The sequence below is a fragment of the Bos indicus genome, chromosome 21 (assembly GCF_029378745.1).
Source record: "Bos indicus isolate NIAB-ARS_2022 breed Sahiwal x Tharparkar chromosome 21, NIAB-ARS_B.indTharparkar_mat_pri_1.0, whole genome shotgun sequence".
Lineage (NCBI taxonomy): Eukaryota > Metazoa > Chordata > Mammalia > Artiodactyla > Bovidae > Bos > Bos indicus.
In genome coordinates, this window is record NC_091780.1 from 5,934,868 (window position 1) to 5,955,408 (window position 20,541).

The 20,541-nt window shown below is 50.3% G+C and overlaps 1 protein-coding gene across 1 annotated transcript in view; it reads right to left on the reverse strand.

Moving 5' to 3' along the window:
- ALDH1A3 (aldehyde dehydrogenase 1 family member A3) overlaps positions 1 to 20,541 on the reverse strand; it is a 42,409-nt gene that overhangs the window by 10,305 nt on the left and 11,563 nt on the right. Inside the window, exons 4-10 of the mRNA XM_070775006.1 lie at positions 19,421 to 19,550; positions 19,053 to 19,114; positions 16,618 to 16,746; positions 14,976 to 15,089; positions 12,985 to 13,087; positions 10,538 to 10,722; positions 1,239 to 1,403 (exon numbers count right to left, since the gene is read on the reverse strand). Of these exons, the coding sequence (XP_070631107.1) occupies positions 1,239 to 1,403; positions 10,538 to 10,722; positions 12,985 to 13,087; positions 14,976 to 15,089; positions 16,618 to 16,746; positions 19,053 to 19,114; positions 19,421 to 19,550 (888 nt within the window). The remainder of the gene's footprint in view (positions 1 to 1,238; positions 1,404 to 10,537; positions 10,723 to 12,984; positions 13,088 to 14,975; positions 15,090 to 16,617; positions 16,747 to 19,052; positions 19,115 to 19,420; positions 19,551 to 20,541) is intronic.

Consider the following 20,541-nt stretch of genomic DNA (forward strand, 5'->3'; position numbering starts at 1 on the left):
CCCAGTGCTCACACCCATGGGAGAGAGTGAAGGACAGCACTCAAGCATTCTTTTTAGCTGTGCGATGGTTGAAATCTGAAGGAAAAGACTGAACTAAACAAAAGTAAAAAATAACCACCAAAATACTATGTTGGGTGGAAGCCCTCTCACTGTGGTCAGGGCATCTAGAGGTCCCAGCCTCAGAGGAGCCTCTGCGTGTTGGGACGCACAGACAACTCTGAAAGTCATCCCTGGAAAGTTACTGTGAAGGGTGTTTGCAGGCACAGACTATGGGCCGTGGCCTCTGTGCTGTGTGTTCTATCAAGGAAGATGCCCTGAAATGTTTCCCTAATAATTCCCAGGGGAAGGAATGAGGCTGTGTTCCTCACCATCTGCAACACAGCAAATAAAAGGAAAGAGTTACGAACATTCAGAGGTAATTTTGAAAGGAGCCTGTAATGGATTCAGTGTTCAGCACCACAGCTCAGGAGGACAGTGTCAGCCTGCCAAAATACCTCCCCGGTTCCCAATGAGCTTCTCTCACAGAGGTTAAACAGCTGAGTCTCATGCCATCACAGTACAGTTAGTAACTCCCCCAAATCTCAAGGAGAATGTGTATAAACAGCTCATCCCAGCAAGACTCTGGCAGTGATTCCCTCTTTCATGTGCCCCCCAAAATGCCACAGCCTGGAGGCCGAGCACCTGGGACCCAGGTGGGAACCACTTCCAGCTAGCTTAACAGTGGCCCCGAAAGACAGAATTACACTCTTACGGGAGTTACCCTAATTTCCACCACTCCAAGGATGCCCACGATGGACAACTTCTAAGAGACTTCTAGTCAGGACAGGTCTTTGGGATGAACAGTTGCCATTTAGGTTTGGTCTGGTGGAGTGAATGAGGCTTTGGGCCCTGAATCCCTGGCTCAGTTTCTGGTAAGAGCACAGGCTCTCCACCCGCAGCTAACCTGAGGACACGTCAGAGCACAGAAGAGGGACTGTTGTTCCCAGAGAGGATGAGCAAAGCATGGAAGTGGGGGTCAGGACAAGCTCTACACAGTTCATGGGTCCCAGGGCAGGACGACTGCCCAGAGGACTCCAAAGGAGAGGGAAAAGACCTCAGAGCAAGGAAAACACTCCCTTCCCAAAGGCTTCGGGGATCCCTTGGCCCTGGAGAAGGCTCTTTTTGAAAGGCCCAGCCCCTTTCCCCGCTCCCAGGGCCCCAGCTCGCATAGGACATGGTTTTCCTCACAGCCTGCTGACCTCCTCTTTGGCAATCCGCATGGTGTCCGTAACTTCTGAGAAGACGGTGGGTTTGATGAAGAGCCCCCTGTCTTCCATGGCGGAGCCCCCACATTCCAGCTTGGCTCCCTCCTTCTTTCCGCTCTCGATCAGATCGAGGATTTTGTCGAACTGCTTCTGGTCAATCTGTAAAACAGAGAGAAGTAAGCTTGGCTTCTTTCTGGATGCTGGCTGCCAGCGTATGTGTCCAACAGCCTCCTATGTGGTGGCTGACCTCATTATGTTCTAGCCAAGACAAAATTCATGGACCAGATGTGCCTTGTATGCAAATGTAGCTCCAATGCACAAATCTAGGTTCTCTGGGGCAGGGGAGAGATGGGCTGTTCTCATCCTCTCCAGGTATGAGTGTATTCATACATCTGACCCCCTCCATGGGTGCTGTGTGCTTAGTCGCTCAGTCAAGTCCAACTGGACTTGCGACCCCCTGGACTGCAGCCTGCTAGACGCCCTTGTCCATGGGACTTTCCAGACAAGAATACTGAAGTGGGTTGCCATTTCCTTCTCCAGGGGATTTCCCCAACCCAGGGATCGAACCCACATTTCCTGTGTCTCCTACATTGCAGGCGGATTCTCTACCCACTTAGCCATCAGGGAAGCCATGCTCTTAAGCAAATACATGGGTGAAACAAAATCTGAAGTGGTCATATTCTTGGTTCTAACTCTTGAATCTTTCTAGGGTTGTCAGATTTAGCAAATAAAACCACAGGATACCCAATTAAATTTGAATTCCTAAAAAAAACAAGAAATGATTTTTAAAGTATAAGCAAATCCCAAACAATATTTGGGAGATACTTATGCTAAAAATGTATCCACTGTTTATCTGAACTGGGTTGTCATTGCTTAGTTGCTAAGTTGTGTCTGACTGTTTGTGACCCCATGGATTGCAGCATGCCAGGCTTCCCTGTCCTTCACCATCTCCCAGAGTTTGCTCAAACTCATGTCCATTGAATCGGTGATGCCATCCAACCATCTCACCGTCTGTTGCCCCCTTGTCCTCCTGCCCTCAATCTATCCCAGCATCAGGGTCTTTTCCTATGAGTTGGCTTTTTGCATCAGGTGGCCAAATATTGGAGCCTAAGCTTCAGCATTTGAACTAGTTGCCTTGTATTTTATCTGGCAAAACTGCACACTGCTCCTAGGGCACCACAGATCAGAGTGTAACACTTACTGGAATTCTCCATCCACAGGGCAGAGAAGTGAGAAATAATGCTGACGACCTTACTCATCACCCGTGGATACAAAATAGAGGCTCAAGGGGGTAGACAGGCTGCTCCTGGTTGGCGGGGAGCCAGCTCATCAGAAAAGCTCTACTTTCTGCCACTTTGATTAAGGGGTCTCCTCAGCTAGAGTGTACCCTATAAATATCCAGCTTGTGGATGCTATACTCAACCAGCTGGCAAAGGGCACCTCTCTGGGAGACTCAAGGTGGGGAAGTGCTCTCTCCACTCAAAATGGTCCTTCTTACCAAGTCCATGGGAACCTTGTTCTTACCACGACTCTGTTGTAAATCCCTTTCACTCTGGCTGGGAGAGACAGAGTTTTGTTAGACAGGTTTGCTGTAGCTGTGAGTTTCAGGTAAAAAAGTGGCTCAAGTTAAGCAAATTTGAATAAAAAAATAAGCAAACCTAAGGAGAAAAGGAAAGATATACCCATCTAAATGCAGAGTTCTAAAGAATAGCAAGGAGAGACAAGAAAGCCTTCCTAAGTGATCAATGCAAAGAAATAGAGGAAAACAACAGAATGGGAAAGACTAGAGACCTCTTCAAGAAAATTAGAAATACCAAGGGAACACTTCATGCAAAGATGGGCTCAATAAAGGACAGAAATGGTATGGACCTAACAGAAGCAGAAGATATTAAGAAGAGGTGGCAAGAATACACAGAAGAACCATACAAAAAAGATCATAATTCCCAGATAACCATGATGGTCTGATCACTTACCTAGAGCTAGACATCCTGGAGTTCAAAGTCAAGGGGGCCTTAGGAAGTATCACTATGAACAAAGCTAATGGAGGAGATGGAATTCCAGCTGAGCTATTTCAAATCCTCAAAGATGATGCTGTGAAAGTGCTGCATTCAATATGCCATCTAATTTGGAAAACAGCAGTGGCCACAGGACTGCAAAAGGTCAGTTTTCATTCCAATCCCAAAGAATGTTCAAACTACCTCACAATTGTACTCATCTCACATGCTAGAAAAGCAATACTCAAGTTCTCCAAGTGAGACTTCCACAGTATGTGAACTGAGAACTTCCAGATGTTCAAGCTGGATTTAGAAAAGGCAGAGGAATGAGAGATCAAATTGCCAACATCTGTTGGATCATCGAAAAAGCAAGAGAATTCAAAAACACATCTACTTCTGCTTCATTGACTACTCTAAAGCCTTTAACTGTGTGGATCACAACAAACTGTTGAAAATTCTTCAAGAGATGGGACTACTGGACCACCTTACCTGCCTTCTGAGTAACCTGTATGCAATTCAAGACGTCACAGTTAGAACCTGACATGGAACAATGGACCGCTTCCAAATTGGGAAAGGAATACATCAAGGCTGTATATTGTCACCCTGCTTATTTATTCTATCCTGAGTACATCATGTGAAATGCCGGGCTGGATAAAGCACAAGCTGGAATCAAGATTGCCAGGAGAAATATCAATAACCTCAGATATGCAGGTGACACCACCCTTATGGCAGAAAGTGAAGAGGAACTAAAGAGCTTCTTGATGAAAGTGAAAGAAGAGAGTGAAAAAACTGGCTTAAACTTAACATTCAGAAAACTAAGATCATGGCATCTGGTCCCATCACTTCATGGCAAATAACAGGAAACAATGGAAACAGTGACAGACTATTTTCTTGGGTTCTGAAATCACTGCAGATGGTGACTGCAGCCATGTAAATAAAAGACACTTTCTCCTTAGAAGAAAAGCTATGACAAACCCATAATACATATTAAAAAGCAGAGACACTATTTTACCAACAAAGATCTATCTAGTCAAAGCTATGGTTTTTCCAGTAGTCACATATGAATGTGAGAGTTGGACCATAAAGAGAGCTGAGCACTAAAAAATTGATGCTTTTGAACTGTGGTGCTGGAGAAGACTCTTGAGAGTCCCTTGGACTGCAAGATCAAACCAGTCAATCCTAAAGGAAACTGGTCCTGAATATTCATTGGAAGGACTGATGAAGTTGAAACTCCAATACTTTGGCCACCTGATGTGAAGAACTGACTCATTGGAAAAGACCCTGATGTTTGGAAAGACTGAAGGTAGGAGAAGAAGGGGATGACAGAGGATGAGATGGTTGGATGGCATCACCAACTTGATGGACATGAGTTTGACCAAGCTCCGGGAGTTGGTGATGGACAGGGGGTGTGCACAGTTGGTGATGCACAGTTGGTGATGCTCCAGTCCATGGGGTCGCAAAGCCTTGGATATGACTGAGCGACAATGCAAGGAAATAGAGGAAAACAACAGAATGGGAAAGACTAGAGATCTCTTCAAGAAAATTAGAGATACCAAGGGAACATTTCATGCAAAGAAGGGGTTCAATAAAGGACAGAGATGGTATGGACCTAACAGAAGCAGAAGATGTTAAGAAGAGGTGGCAAGAATACACAGAAGAACTGTACAAAAAAGATCTTCATGACCAAGATAATCACAATGGTGTGATCACTCACCTAGAGCTAGAAATCCTGGAATGTGAAGTCAAGTGGGCCTTAGAAAGCATCACTATGAACAAAGCTAGTAGAGGTGATGGAATTCAAGTTGAGCTATTTCAAATCCTGAAAGGTGATGCTGTGAAAGTGCTACACTCAATATACCAGCAAATTTGGAAAACTCAGCAGTGGCCACAGGACTGGAAAAGATCAGTTTTCATTCCAATCCCAAAGAAAGACAATGCCAAAGGATGCTCCAACTACCTCACAATTGCACTCATCTCACACGCTAGTAAAGTAATGCTCAAAATTCTCCAAGCCAGGCTTTAGCAATATGTGAACTGTGAACTTCCTGATGTTCAAGCTGGTTTTAGAAAAGGCAGAGGGACCAGAGATCAGATTGCCACCATCTGCTGGATCATGGAAAAAGGAAGAGAGTTCCAGAAAAACATCTATTTCTGCTTTATTGACTATGCCAAAGCCTTTGACTGTGTGGATCACAATAAACTGTGGAAAATTCTGAAAGAGATGGGAATCCAAGACCACCTGACCTGCCTCTTGACATACTTATATGCAGGTCAGGAAGCAACAGTTAGAACTGGACATGGAACAACAAACTAGTTCCAAATAGGAAAAGGAGTACGTCAAGGCTGTATATTGTCACACTGCTTATTTAACTTCTATGCAGAGTACATTATGAGAAATGTTGGGCTGGAGGAAGCACAAGCTGGAATCAAGATTGCCAAGAGAAATATGAATAACCTCAGATATGCAGATGACACCACCCTTATGGCAGAAAGCGAAGAGGAACTAAAAAGCCTCTTGATGAAAGTGAAAGAGGAGAATTGAAAAGTTGGCTTAAAGCTCAACATTCAGAAAACTAAGATCATGTCATCTGGTCCCATCACTTCATGGGAAATAGATGGGGAAACAGTGGAAACAGTGTCAGACTTTATTTTGGGGGGTTCCAAAATCACTGTAGATGGTGATTGCAGCCATGAAATTAAAAGATGCTTACTCCTTGGAAGGAAAGTTATGACCAACCTAGATGGCATAATCAAAAGCAGAGATATTACTTTGCCAACAAAGGTCTGTCTAGTCAAGGCTATGGTTTTTCCAGTAGTTATGTATGGATGTGAGAGTTGGAGTGTGAAGAAAGCTGAGCACAGAAGAATTGATGCTTTTGAATTGTGGTGTTGGAGAAGACTCTTGAGAGTCTGTTGGACTGCAAGGAGTTCCAACCAGTCCATTCTAAAGGAGATCGGTCCTGGGTGTTCTTTGGAAGGAATGATGCTAAAGCTGAAACTCCAGTACTTTGGCCACCTCATGTGAAGAGTTGACTCATTGGAAAAGACTCTGATGCTGGGAGGGACTGGGGGCAGGAGGAGAAGGGGACGACAGAGGATGAGATGGCTGGATGGCATCACTGCCTCAATGGACGTGAGTTTGAGTGATGGACAGGGAGGCCTGGTGTGCTGCAATTCATGGGGTTGCAAAGAGTCGGACATGACTGAGTGACTGAACTGAACTGAACTGAATTGAGCGACTGAACTGAACTGAATGGTGCATTTGGATGACTCTGTCCCTGAGGCACAGGCTGGCTTTCTTTGAAAGAGTGGGCACAAACCATGCAAGCCCCTTTACCAGTCATCTCATGAAATGTGGATTCAGTGTTAAAATACCAATATGATCCATACCTCACACTTTGTACTAGGATAGATTCCAAATAGATCAAAGACTTAATCATGAAAGGTCAAGTCATAAAAAGTCTTCAAATTCTCTCAGGTGGGAGAATGCCTTGGTGAAACAGGAGTGCTGATGGCCTTTCTATGACTTGAAATGCAGAAGCCAAGAAGAAAAGATTAATAATTTTGAGTAAGTAAAAAAGGAAGGCAAAAGCATCATAAGCAAAGTCAGAGGGCAAAACAGCAAACTGGAAAAAACTGACAAGTCACATAATAGATAAAGCTAATCTCTCTAGGATGCAAAGAATTCTTATAAGTGACAAAAAATGATCAGCAGTACAAGTTAAAAATATGCAAAGCACTCGCATGGTTGATAGAAAAGGAAACATAAATGACCTTTAGACATAATACTAACATGTTCCTCTTTACTCTTATAAGAGATATGCCATGCTGTGCGCTGTTCTGTGCTGTGCTCAGTCGCTCAGTCACGTCCGACTCTTTGAGACACCATAAACTGTAGCCCACCAGGCTCCTCTGTCCATGGACTTTCTCCAGGCAAGAATACTGGAGTGGGTTGCCATGCCCTCCTCCAGGGGATCTTCTCATCCCAGGGATTGAACCTAGGTCTCCTACATTGCAGGCAAGTTCTTTACCAGCTGAGCTACCCGGGAAGCCCATAAGAGATATATGTACATTAAAAACAAATGAGATATCATTTTGAACTATCAGATGGGCAAAACGCCACGCGTATTCTGTTAGTAAGGCTGGAGAAACAGGCAGGCTCATGCAAGGTTGGTGGGAGCATGAGTTGGTTCATCCTTTTGGAAGGTAAATTGGTGACGCTTATAGAAATTACAAATGTTCCCTCACTCAGCAATCCCACTTGGGCAGTTTGTCCTGTGGATTTCCTTGCACACATGCAGAATGACATACTCCGCAGTGCTGTACGTGATTGCACACACCCACAGACTTATCAGTACATGTTTCTAAAATTCTGTTGGATTCATACAGTGGAATTCTATGTACTTATAGAAAAGAACAAGGCAGGTTCCTGTGGTTTGGCATGGTACAGAAGGCTCTTCAAGTTTCTTGTTAGGGGATAAAAATCAAGGTGCAAAACAATATTGTGTACAGGTATCTGGGGTAAAAACAAGGGAGACCAGAATTCATATTACATTCTTGTATACATACTCAATTTTGGTTGTATATACAAAAATTCTGAGACTTTTCACCTAAGAACTAAGTACACAAGATACCCATGGAGGGAAGCGTAATAACCATGTCTATGAATGAATGGAAGGGAGCTTTCTCACTATTGACCTTTATATGTATTTTGGCTTTTGACCATGTGTATGTGTATGCGTGCTCAGATGTGTCTGACTCTGTGATCCCATGGACTGTAACCTGCCAGGCTCCTCTGTCCATGGGACTTTCCAGGCAAGAATACTGGAGTGGGTTGCCATTTCTTCCTCCAGGGGATCTTCCTGATCCAGGGATCAAATCCATGTTTCCTATGTCTCTTGCATTGGCAGGGAGATTCTTTTCCACTCTGCCACCTGGTAAGCCCCCCATGTGTATGTACGGCCATCTCAAAAAGTAATTCAAATTACAACAGGCCTGGTAATCTGGTAATTTCTCTCTGGATGAACCAAGTCTTGGGTTAAAAGCCAGGATTGCTCTTTCCTCCTCTTCGGAGACCAAGAGATTTGTGGGGCTTCAGCAAACTACAGATCTTCAGTGGCCGCTGACCATGTTCTGCCTCCAAGACCATCTATCCTGCAGCCAGCACTAGGTCTCCCTGGAAACTCTACCCATCCAGATTGACTCTCCCTGGTCAGTGTGTGTGAATACGTTGTTTAAATCTAATAATCCTCCATGAGTGTCAGCTTCGTCTCACAGTGCAGGAGAAGAACCTGCTATGAAGTGAGGGCTGTGCCAGAGCGCCACACCAGAGATAGAGAAGCAGGGCCCAAGGGTAGCCAAGGCAGCGAGCAGCTCTGCTGAGAGGAGAGGGTGGGGAGGACTTGGGACCCTGCCCTGCACCAGGTGGCCTGTGTGAGTCCGTGCATCTCTTTGCTCGGTTGCCAAGTAAACTTGAATAATTTTGGAGCATGCCGGCTGCCTGCAGTGGACCCTGAGCTGGTCAGCTAGTTGTTTTACTAGCATGAGATAGACAGGACTATTTAGACAGCTGTAAATCCTCTCAGAGTAAAATCTTATTAACATAGATGAAAAAGCACTTTGGGAGGGGAAAAAAAAAAAAACTCAGCAGCATCCCTAAATAATACGCTGAAGTTAGATGGCTTAAGAGAGTTTTCAATAGGACTTTCAGCAGCATCAAAAGCACTGATGAAATCAACACCACTCTGCTCTCTTGGAATAGATTTGTATATCTGGCTTCAGAAGTCAAGCCTGAAACCTTGGAAAGAGACTTACGATTAATGATGGGGTAAAAGGGATTCCTTAGGATGGATCAGCTCACATATTTCCCACAGATTCTGGATCAGCTTCACAATCACAGCAGATTCGATAATGACTTGTGGCCATGTCTGTATGCAGACCTGAAATCCAACCAAGGCCGCTGGACTTTGTCTCACTGGCCACTACTAGGTTGGGGGTTGAGGCCTGACAGGAAGTGGAGCGTTGGCCACAAGTAGAGATATTTCTCTCCACCAGGATCACGTGGCACCAGAGCCACAGCATGTGGGCTGGGCCAAGGCAGAGGTGGGCGCTGCGGCCAGACACACACCTTTTCCACGTGGTCCTCCCCACTCCCCAGCCAAGGCGTCCCCCCAAGGATGGTCAAGCAAGACCTAACTGATGTGGCTTGAAGTCATGTACATTCACTTCCACCTCCCTTAGGAAGCCTGCTGTTTAATGCCTCTCCCCTTAAAGAATAAAAACTTATTAGATGCCTTGAAATTTCCTTAATATGCATCAATAGCTCTGTCTTCCAGATGAGGAAACTGAGGTTTGGCAGGAGCCTGTAGTTTTCACAAAATTCCAGAGCCCAACTTGTCCTCAGTTCCATGGCTTCCCGTGGAAGCACACAGGGCCAACGCAGTGGGTGAGTCGCTAGTTCCGGGACAGACGCAAATGGGTGAGTCCTGACATGTGATTTGAAACTTCCTGGCTGGAGCAGGACTTTGGCTACAAGTAAAGTGGGTTGCTGTTGAGCTCCATTTCAATAATTCATGTGATGGTTAGGCTGTCCTCTTTTAAATATTTATCCGTCTGCTGCCCTGCACAGTTAGAAAGTGATACAGGATGTGCCCTCTTCCTGAGGTTATTAAACCTCGGCGTTATGATCATTTTCATCCTGTTGTTAGCTTCGCAAACCAGGCTGCCAGAGACATGTTCCTGCTGTTCAGAGATGTAGCCCGATCCTCTGAGCCCTCTCTGCTGGGATTCTGATGGTCACCTCGTCCTGTAACTCCCATGGGCTGGGAGACCGCTAGGCCTCTGACTCCAGGTGCCACTTCCACCTGCACTCTGCTGCCTTTCAGCCAGGCTTCTAACTCGCTTCTGCAAAGAGGCCAGCTAAGCAAGCAGCCTCTGCCTGCGGCTCTCTCCTGGGGACACTGCGGCTCAGAGAAGAGGTGCCTCTGGCTGGGGGGTGCAGGCACACGGGCTTCTGAACCAGGAATGCCTCCCTTCTGCCAAGGCCCAGAGCTCAGTATTACCTGCCGTGAAGAGTCGAGTGTCTGCGTGTCCACTCTGATTTCATAACCCTACCAAGGCCTGACAGGACTGAACTGTCAGTCAGCATTGGAACAACAGCCCTCAGTGGGCAGGCAAGCGGGTAACGGAGCCCTTGCTTCAAGAAGGACCCTGAAGCCAGGGAACAGCTGAGCTGCGCAGGGCCAGAGCCCTGCTTGCTTAACCCCCCAACTTGCACTTGGGACGTGACGCCTCAGTTACCTGGGGCCCCTGTTCGGTCCTGACGTCAAAGGGGTCTCCAACCGGCCGCTTCTTGGCATACTCCACGCTCCGCCTGACAAACTCGTCATAGACCTGCTCCTCCACGAACACCCTGGAGGCGGCCGTGCAGCACTGGCCTTGGTTGAAGAACACTCCCTGATGGGCGCACTCCACCGCCAAGCTCACTGCAGGGAGGGGCGGCGGGGAGAGGAAGCGATTAAGTCGTTAGGGCTGGACGGGCGACAGCTGCAGCTCTAATTGCCCACACGGGAAAACAGGCCTAGGGATGGCTGCGGTGCAGAAATTAATTTTGCTCAGCATTTCCCCAAAGCAGAGGATGGGAAAGGGGGTTTTCGGGTCCACAGAGTTCTGGGTTAAATAGGTCCCTGACTGCTGGATGTCTCAGCATTTTTACTGTGCTAATGAGCACGGAGACTGTTCATATCCCCATCTCCCTTGCCCACGGATCCCTCCCCTTCCTTTTCTGGGGACTAGTGATGTATAAAATAACCTTTTGTAAGTATTGATGTTGACCAGTTGGTGAGAATTTTTCAAGGGGCCGAAATTTTCCACCTTGAGTGACAAGGGGGAGCTTATGAAAGGAACACAACACTACGCGTGACTTAAAAGGGTTTAAAAAATGTATTGATTCTGCCTGATGAAGGCTGGATCTGCACTGTAGAGCTACACTGAAATAAAACCAGGTACTCAAGCTGAACTAGCAGGGTGCTCAGGGAGAGAGGCCACTGACATCCACTGAGGGGCTTCTACAGCCCACCTGCCCGCCCCCCAAATCCAGGGCAGCTTCGCTTCGCATAAAGCAAGAGCCAGGCCCCCCTGGACGTGGGTGGAGGTTCCACGTCAGCCAGCACTGCTCTCCGGGCAGCTCTGAGGAAGGCTGCTCTGGGCTTTAAGAGCCGTCGTTACCCAGCAAGGGCTTCTGTGTCAGTCACTGTCACAGCAGGACAGGGTCACAAGGTTCTGTCTCTGCCTGCACCCCACCTCCTCCTAGGCAGCTTCAAACTACCCCTGCTCCAAAACAGCTCATTTACTTCCTGACAGCACCCAGAGGCGGGCAGCTGCCGTGTTGGGAGACGGTGGCATGTTACTGTTGATACTACGCCTGGGATGCCAGCTATGCCAGGATTGAATTTTGTGGATGGGCACTGCCCAGCCGAGGAACAGGAGATGGGTGTTTATGACCCTTGTCAAGCCAACACTCAGACAGGAGTCCGTGTTTCTGCTGCAGGCTTCCCGGTTGGGAGGGAAGAGAGTGCGCTGATGGGCAGAAGGGGCGCCCAGGTCTGGAGTCAAAGGAGGGCACAACAGGAGTCCTGCTCTCTGAGACCGGAGCTTCAAGCTCCACATGTGGGTCACAGTGGGGCAGCACCCAGGACTGCCCCACGTGGCTGCACAGACCATTAGCAACACTGGTCCTACTTCCCATAGGAAGCTGCAAACCAGGCGAAAACGAGCAGTCCATCTTCACACCCAGCTCCCCTTCCTTTGGGGGTGCTTGAGTCCTCGCCCAGTCCTCTCCCTCGCCGGGAGCCCACCGCGAGGAGGAGAACTGCTACCAGTGATCTACACCTGGGCCAGAAACGACGCTAGGGTCACTTCTTCTTGGGGAATTGTGCAATTCCAACCCTATCTGACCATGGAACGGGAGGCTTCGGACTGCTTGAAAGGCATCCCAGGCACCAGTGGACAGGCACGGAGGTGCTCATCAAGGCAAAGGCGTTTTAGTGTCCTTGAGAAATCACACCTTGGGCAGCTGACCCTGCCAGCAGGTCAGCCACGGCCCATCGTGGCCCTTTCTTCCCTCTTCTGGACACGGCAACCCAGAATAGTGCTTACTTTAATGTTGTATTGTGAGACACAAGCTTCTGGACAGGCAGGCTTTCCCAGGGAAGAGGCAGTCAAGGGAAAGACAGCACCCAGGCCAGCAGGATACTCCCGAGGGCCCCTGCCACGGGCCTCTGATTTGTCAGGTTTGAGACAAAGAAGAAAGGAACCCCTCAAGTCTTCCAGAGCCGGCAAGCAGTGCAGGAAGCACTGAGCTAGAGGGCAGAGTGATGAATGCCTGTGGGGGTGCCCGTCCCCTCCTCCTGACCTCCCCTCCCCCCACACACAGGGGCTCTGAAGAAGACCCAGACCCACTTGTCACGGCCCCAGCTCTGCAGGGACAGGGAAGGAAAACTCAGCCTCGAAGGGCAGAAACAGGCGGCCCTCGTGGCTATACATTTTTACACATTCCCACCGCCAGTGAAGCTGGCCTTTGGGTCTCTATCTGCCTGTTATTTACAGTGTGATGACCCGAGGTGGAGAAACGTCCCCGCGAAGCGTGTGCCTGTTTCCCTCAACTGGTTCTGACTCAGGCAAGGAAGTGAGGAGAAAGCTGTGGACCGAGTGAAGCCTCTGCGACTCCGGGAAGTGGGGAGACTCACAGTCAGCATCAGCACACACGATGCAGGGGTTTTTCCCACCAAGCTCCAGCGTCACCCTCTTCAGGTTGCTGTGGGAGGCCGCCTCCTTAACCAGCTTCCCAACCTTCGGGATAAAAACCAGACAGGAGAAGCCTCAGACAGAGCTGAAGTGGCGGGACGATCTGAGCAGGCCCTGGGCCGTGGTGCTGCCCCCTCCGTGCCCTGGGCTCTCGCAGCGTGTCCTCCTGGACCCGACCGTGACCCGGCTGGAATCCAGGCTCTGAGCAGCTCCCTGCAGGAGTGGGCTGGAGCCTCGCAGGCCCATGGCTCGCCCACGGCCACCCACGGTGAGCAGCTGAGCTGACCTCGCCTGCCGCCTACCGCCAGCAACAGCTGGTCTTGCCTGAGGGACTGAGGGGTGGCCGCTCTGCGCGGCCCTTTGGTCTGATCTGAGGAACCTCCAAGGGCTAGAGAAACGGGGGACCTGATCTGCAGGATGGGAAGGTGCCCATCCTCTGGAAATGCACCCCACGACCGAGTGCCCCGGGAGGAGGGAGAGAACGGCTTCTCCGTTTCACCGTGGCAAATCTGTAAGCTGGGCCCGTCACCCCTACACCGCTGGAGGGGGGCCTGGCTCAGCAGCGCCTCGTCCTGGGGCCACCAGCTCAGGACCGGCAGACTCAGAGACCAGGGCGCACAGGGGCCTAGGGCCAGACAGCCAGCAGGGGGCGGAGCTGGGCTCCCCCGGGCTGAGGGGAGGGTGCCAGCATGAAGCAGGGCACTCAGAGCCGGTGCGCTGGGACAAGCCAGATGGCCCCACCGGCAGCCCCATGGTCCCAAGAGAGGGCAGCGGGGGCAGGGATGCGCCCCTTGTCGGGCAGAAGACAGGGGACCTGGGAGCCACTGCGGGGGCCCCCTCTCTGCCCCCACCCCTCTGTCTCCGTCTTGAGGGTCCTGTTCTCCAGCCACAGAAGAGGGGCTGGGGACCCCTGCTGGAGGAAACTAGGAGAAATAGGCACGCTTATTGCCTGGGAGATTTTATCCATCTATTTTTTAAGTACAGAAGTGCTTTCTCATTAGAAATAATTCCACATATAGATGCATATAAATTAAAGGGGAAAGATTTTATCTCCCCTCATCTGTTAATGCCCCAGGACTTACCGAGGAGGCCACAGTAAGAATTTCTTGGGAGTCTTTCCAGGCAATTTCTATTTCTCTACACATACCTTTTTATTAATAGTATATATATATATATATATATATATATACACACACACACACACACACACACACACACACACACACACATATAGTAGTGTTAGTCACTCAGTCATGTCTGACTGTTTGTGACCCCATGGACTATAGCCTTACCAGGCTCCTCTGTCCATGGAATTCTGCAGGAAAGAATAGTGGAGTGGGTTGCTGTTTCTTTCTCCAAGGAAACATATATACATGTGTGTGTATATATATATATGTGTGTGTGTGTGTGTGTATATGTATATGTGGTATATACTTTCCTGCAGTTTACTATTTGTGTGTGTGCTTTAGCAATAGATTATGGCCCAGCTTTCCTTATTGTAATGGCATCATATAGTATAGATACAATATAATGGAAAGTACGTCCTTGAATGCTCATGGAAACAGTAGTTGCTAAGCAGCTACTTCAAAATGGACTTTCTGAATCAAAAGTTGACACTTTCAAATGTGTGATCAGTACTACAATATTGCTAGTCACCCTACGCTTATTTTTTTTTTCACCTTGATTATGCAGTTTATCCTATGGCTATTTCACATTTTTATCTTATCTAACAGTATTTTCTTCTGAGGCTTCTGAATAAATAAATTAGATATTTATTTAGTTTGGAAACTGGACCAGTAACTTTTTTTTTTTTTTTACTATTGCTATGTACTAAAGTGGGGTCAGATTTAGCACAGGGACGCATCACAGTTTAGCCTCTAAAGGAAAAATTCCCAGCGACAGCCGGTGGCCCCCCCGGCTGGTAAGGAGTTACCTCTGTGGACCCAGTGAAGGCTATCTTGTTGATATGAGGATGAGAAGAAATTGCTGCTCCCACTGTGGGCCCAAATCCCGGCACGATGTTCACCACACCCGGAGGGAATCCCACCTGGGAGGAAATTGAGATGGTGTTCAGAGGAGGAGGTTAGGAGAGCCACGGCTGGGCGAGGTCCCTGAGTGGAGTGGCAGCCTCACCTGGAAGCTTGGGCCCAGGTTCGACAAACTTTCCAGGGCCAGACCCAGTCAGCCAGCAAGTGGGTGGGACAGGGTGAGGCCTATACCCCTCTTCCGGGTGGGCTGCCTACCCCGAAGGGCTTCTGAACAAAACAGCAGTTGCCCTTTGCAGCAGAGCACCATTCTGTGTGTGTCTGCGTGTGTGTGTGTGTGTGTGTGTGTGTGTGTGTGTGTGTGAGTCGGTATGGGTCTCTCTCTGTGTGTCTGTATCTGTGTGTTGAGGGAGCAGGGACACCTTGGTGACAGCCCCCAGGCTCAGAGGCATCTGCAAAATACACTTCCTCGGCTTCAACTTATTTTTTTTTAATCTGTCCCATTAATGTTCCAAATGGCAATATGGTCTCACTCCCTCAAAGTCCCTGACTCTTGAACCTGGGTCACTCTGAGAGCTAGCACATCCTGAAGGTGGGGAGCAACGTTTCATTAATGTGGTACTCTGCACATGCTAGGTGCTTTTTATTAACCAAGAGCAGCGCAAATGAGCTGGAGGGTGGGGGGAATGCTCTTCCACTGGGGGATGCCATTCTCTTTGTTATGATAAAACACATTAATTCAGAAATGGAAGATTTTAGGACATGGTGCTTGAGTCTTCAGTTTTCCTAAACACTTTTTTTAAACAATTGTGACTTTAGAATCTGTAAGTCTAATCATATGATGTCATCAGGTCCCACATCACGGGTCAGAGGAGAGTGGAAAACTGATCAGTTGCTGGCTCTGCAGCCTTACATCTAAACAGTAAATGTTTCACGTCCTGGTTGTATTGGCCTGGCTAAGAGACGAAATGAATGGACCTTTCCTCCCATCCCTCTTTTCTTCCTGTTTCTTTTAAAAAAATCTTTGCAACATACAGTTTGGGGACAGAATGACTGAAATACATTGCCAGGTGTGTCCAGAAGGAGGTGGCCCTTTGGGCAGCTCATTTCCCCAAGTGGTGGCTGCCAGGGAGAGGACAGGCGCCCGAGAGCCAGCACTGGGGAGGAGGCTGGGGCTCGTAGTAGCCCCTCTGGGGGGCTGCTGGTGGGGGTCACAGCTCCAGGAGAAGGACGGACACCACACAGACAGGGTCTGGAGAAGTTACCTCTCAAGCGACCCCCTTGTAAATTCTCTAGACAAAACATTTGGCCCGAGACCACAGGTTTGAGCTCGTCATCAGAATAAGCATTCTCATTAGGATCAGGTGGAGGAATGGAGTCCCTTCTAGTCCAGCAGCCACAAGCAGGAGCAGGGAGGAGCAGCTGCCAAGTGAAACCAGGAGGCATTCCCGTCCCACTCAGCCGGGAGCTGGAGGGCGTGGGCACGCACGGCCCGGCTCTGCAGGGCAGGCTCATCTCTGGCGGCGGCGCGGCTCCCAGGAGTGGGAATGTTCCTGATAACATAGAGCATTTTCTCCTGGGACGTCTCACCTCTTTGATCAGAGAGCCCAGATAGAGGGCCGTGAGGGGGGTCTGCTCCGCCGGCTTCAAGACCACGGTGTTCCCGCAGCAGAGAGCAGGAGCCAGCTTCCACACCAGCATCAGCAGAGGGAAGTTCCACTGCAGCAGAACACAGAGGGGTTGGGGGCCCCGGGGCTGCGCACGACGCCGTCCCCAAGGCCTAGGGATGCCTGCGTGGAGCACTTGCTTTGCATGGTTTAGGTGCGGGGTATAGGAGGTTACGCAGGAGTATGCAATGATCAGGGGCTTCCCTGGTGGCTCAGGGGTAAAGAACCTGCCTGCAGTACAAGAGCCCTGGGTTTGATCCCTGGGTCCACAAGATCCCCTGGAGAAGGGAATGGCTACCCACTCCAATATTCTAGCCTAGAGATTGCCATGGGCAGAGGAGCCTGGAGGGGTCCTCATATAGTCCATGGGGTCACACAGATCAGACGTGAATGGAGCAGCTAAGCAGGAGCAACAGCAGCGTGCAATGATCAGAACTGCATTCCTGCCCAGCATCTCCTGAACTGCATCCTAGGAGATGCTAATAGGTGGTCACCGCAAAGAGGATTTTGCTCTAGGTGTGCTACCGTCTCCTCCTGCAGGTTAACAATGCCAGCAGCACGTTAGTATCTAGGAAAAGCCCCAAAGGAATGAGGCCTGCCTCTCCTCAACTCAGATGCCACCCTATCTCTCTTCCTACAGAGCACAGACCAACCCCTGCCTGATGGGTGTTTGGTGACATTCATCTTGGAAAACTTTCTTGTCCTCCTTTCACCAGAGGCAGGGACACCAAAGTCTCCCTGGCATCAGGCCTGAGAAGCACCCTCACCCACTGGGCGTCCACTGTGAGCCTGGTGCAGTTCCAAACGCTGAACTCATCTGATCCCGAGACACCTGTGTGGGGGCAGTCACACTGCCACTCCCCTCGACAGAAGGGGGATGCGGCGCAGAGGGTGAGCTCACTGGACCAAGGTCACAACTGTCAGACAAAGGCCGGATTCACAGCCAGGCTCGTTTCCCTCACTGCACTGCTGCCTAAGTGCATCTCCAAGAGCACACCGAGCTTGATTCTGGCCAACCCTCATCCCTGTGCCCACTCCCCCCAGTTGGCTCCTTAGGCTCCGTGGATGCCTTTCCCCCAGCAGGGCTGATGAACGGCCAGCTAGATTTCACCCCCAGCTCTGTCTGAAATTCCTACCACTGTACACCAAACAGAACACCCCAGGTCCCAGGGGCCCGTGAGGCTGGCTGATGACAGCAGGCACAGCCCCGCTGGTCCCCGGGGTCTGCTCGTCTTCTAGACCCCCACTCCTGAGCACCCAGATGCCATCAGCTGTCCTCTCCAACAAGCAAACCTGCACCTTCTCCTGGCCTCTGCCTCTCCTCCCAGCTCCCTTCTCTCTCACTGCAGCTTCTGGAAGGCCCAAGCCCATGTGCCCAGCTCCCTTTCCATTGGCCCTAGCTACATTGAAGACACCCCCGGCACCTCTCTTGGGGAGCACATCTAACAGTAGGTGTCTCTGTTGTTTTGAATTTCCAGGTAGGAGATGACTGCATCAACCGCAATCTCTTTCTGAAGATGTATCACGTCCCTGGGGGGCCCCTGACCCTGGCTGCTCAGGCTTCTTCCTGGGATTCCTTAGCAGTCCATGGAGCTCCCCTGGGCCCTCTTCTTTTCTCAATCTACATCCATCTTTAGGGGACCCCCTCCCAACTTGATGGGCAAGAGCACCTCTGTCCTGACCATTGACTGGCTCTCAAACCTGATTACTGAAGCATCACCCCTTCCTTGTCCCCAGAGAGTGCTTCTCCAAGCCTCTCCACACTGCTGCCTGCCTCCTCAGCTGCCGCAGTGGCCTGGGTCTTCCTCCCACAGACGGCAGAATCACAGCAACCCTGGCACCTGCCAGGCACTCCCTACCCAGAAAGTAAAGTCCTGGGCCCTGGGCACCATGGTGCTGGACGCTGGGCCGCACCACCTGCCGGGTCCACCTCCTCATCCTCGCTCTGTCCCTGCCTAAGTTCCCACCTCGCCAGCTATCCCGCTGCTGCCCCCCAAGTAGCCAGACACTTTTCCACCCTCCTGCAGGCCATTCCTATACTCAGAAACCCCTTTATCCTGGGTAACAACTCTTTGGTATCCTTCAAGGCCCAGTTGATAGCCTCCTGCCCAAGGGGAGCTGACCATTCCTGACCCCTCTGGTTGGAATCCATGTGTCTTCTGCTGCATTCCTGGAATTGGCCCCTTGAGAGCAGGAATGAGGTCGGATCCATCTCAGCCCCCAAGCATCAAGGTCCATGCCACACTGCGATGCTCCTCTAGTGCCAGTGCAGTCAAAACCCATTAGAGACCGGTTCCAAAGACCGAAGTGCAGTGGAGTGGGATCTACAGATCTCACGAGAAAAGCTGCCATACTTACAGGAGTGATGGCCCCACATACACCGATGGGCTCGTGCCTGGTGAAACACACAACGTTGTCATCTGGAAGAGACATTAAGAATCTCTTAATCTCACATGGATCGAGCTTAAGAATCCTACATAATTACAAAGACAAGAAACAAACCCAGAGGCCCATCAAAGTGTCAACTCTAAGTTTTATCTGCTTCGTAAAGAAGTGATGTCTAACTCAATTTCAAAAGCAAAATTCCTTAGAGGAAGAATCCGCACGGTGCCGTTTCTTTTGCCAGGGGGCGTGGGAAGGATGCTCTGGAGAGAAACCAGAGGCTACTCTGAAGAGGCTGCCTGGAGGAGAAAGAAGACCAGGCCGGGAGTTCTGAGCTGGCTCACCTGTGGGGATGGTCCTTCCCTGTATTTTGTCCGCCCACCCAGCAAAGTATCGAAGGGTTTTGATACAGCCTTCCAGGTCGATGAAAAAGGCATGAAGGAACGGCTTCCCTGTGTCCATCGTTTCCAGGGTCTGCAATCATAAGACGATATGTTTTTAAGACACGGTTTTCCGTTTGACCCTCAGATTGGTAAAGACAGCGCAGGGAGAGAGAGCAGGGTCCTGGAGTGCTGCCTTCAGGACCTCCCAGCCACGCGAGTCTCGGAAAGCAAGACAGCACGTTCAAGAGAAGACCTGTCCCAGGCTGTCAAGGACTGCTTTTCTTTCAGAACACCTCAGCCTGGGGGATCGGCCAGAGCATGGCCACGGGTCCCCTGAAGGACGGCACGCGGCTGGTCTGGCGCCTCTCTGGGAGGGAATAAACGCGCTCTAGCACGGCCTTCTGTCGTCCTTCGGGAGCGCCGTTGGCCACTCGAGTCCGCGCGCTCGAGGAAGCTCGCAGAAGGTGTGCCGGCTTCAGGTTGGTTGGGAAGGGGGCTAGGTCCCCTAACAAAGGAGAAGGGGCCCCGGGTTCTCTCTTCTCGGCCTCGAGGACCAGCACAGCTGTGGAAAGCGTGCCGGACTCCGAAGAGTCAACAAGCAGCACAGAGGCTCGACTCCGCGCTCCTCGCCGGTCCTGCGCTGGGCCGCCAGCCGGATGCCGGCTGGGAAGAGAGCGGGCTCTCCCTGGGTGGTGAGGGGTGACTGCTCCCCAGGCGAGCACGCAGCCACTCAATGGTACGGATTCTTTTCTGTTTCCAACCAGGGAGAACCCCTGTGTCCCTCAGACAAGCGGCCCCAGGTGAGTCCAGGGCTGCAGCCACCCATCGTCATCCGTGGCTGCAGGAAGCGGCCACCCTGACACAGAGCCCAGGGCAGGATTCTGGTCGCAGAGTCGCTGGGGCGAGATGGCGGTTTACAGAGGAAGAGAGGCCCCTCCGTGCGCAGGCGCAGACGCCTCGTCTCCGACGGATGGCTCTGCTCCTGCTTCAAGGTGCAGACGCCAAGGCTAACGGAGCCCAGGACTCATTTGTGTTATCAGGAGGGCAGGGGCATGGCTGGCACTGAATCTAGGCCTTCTGAC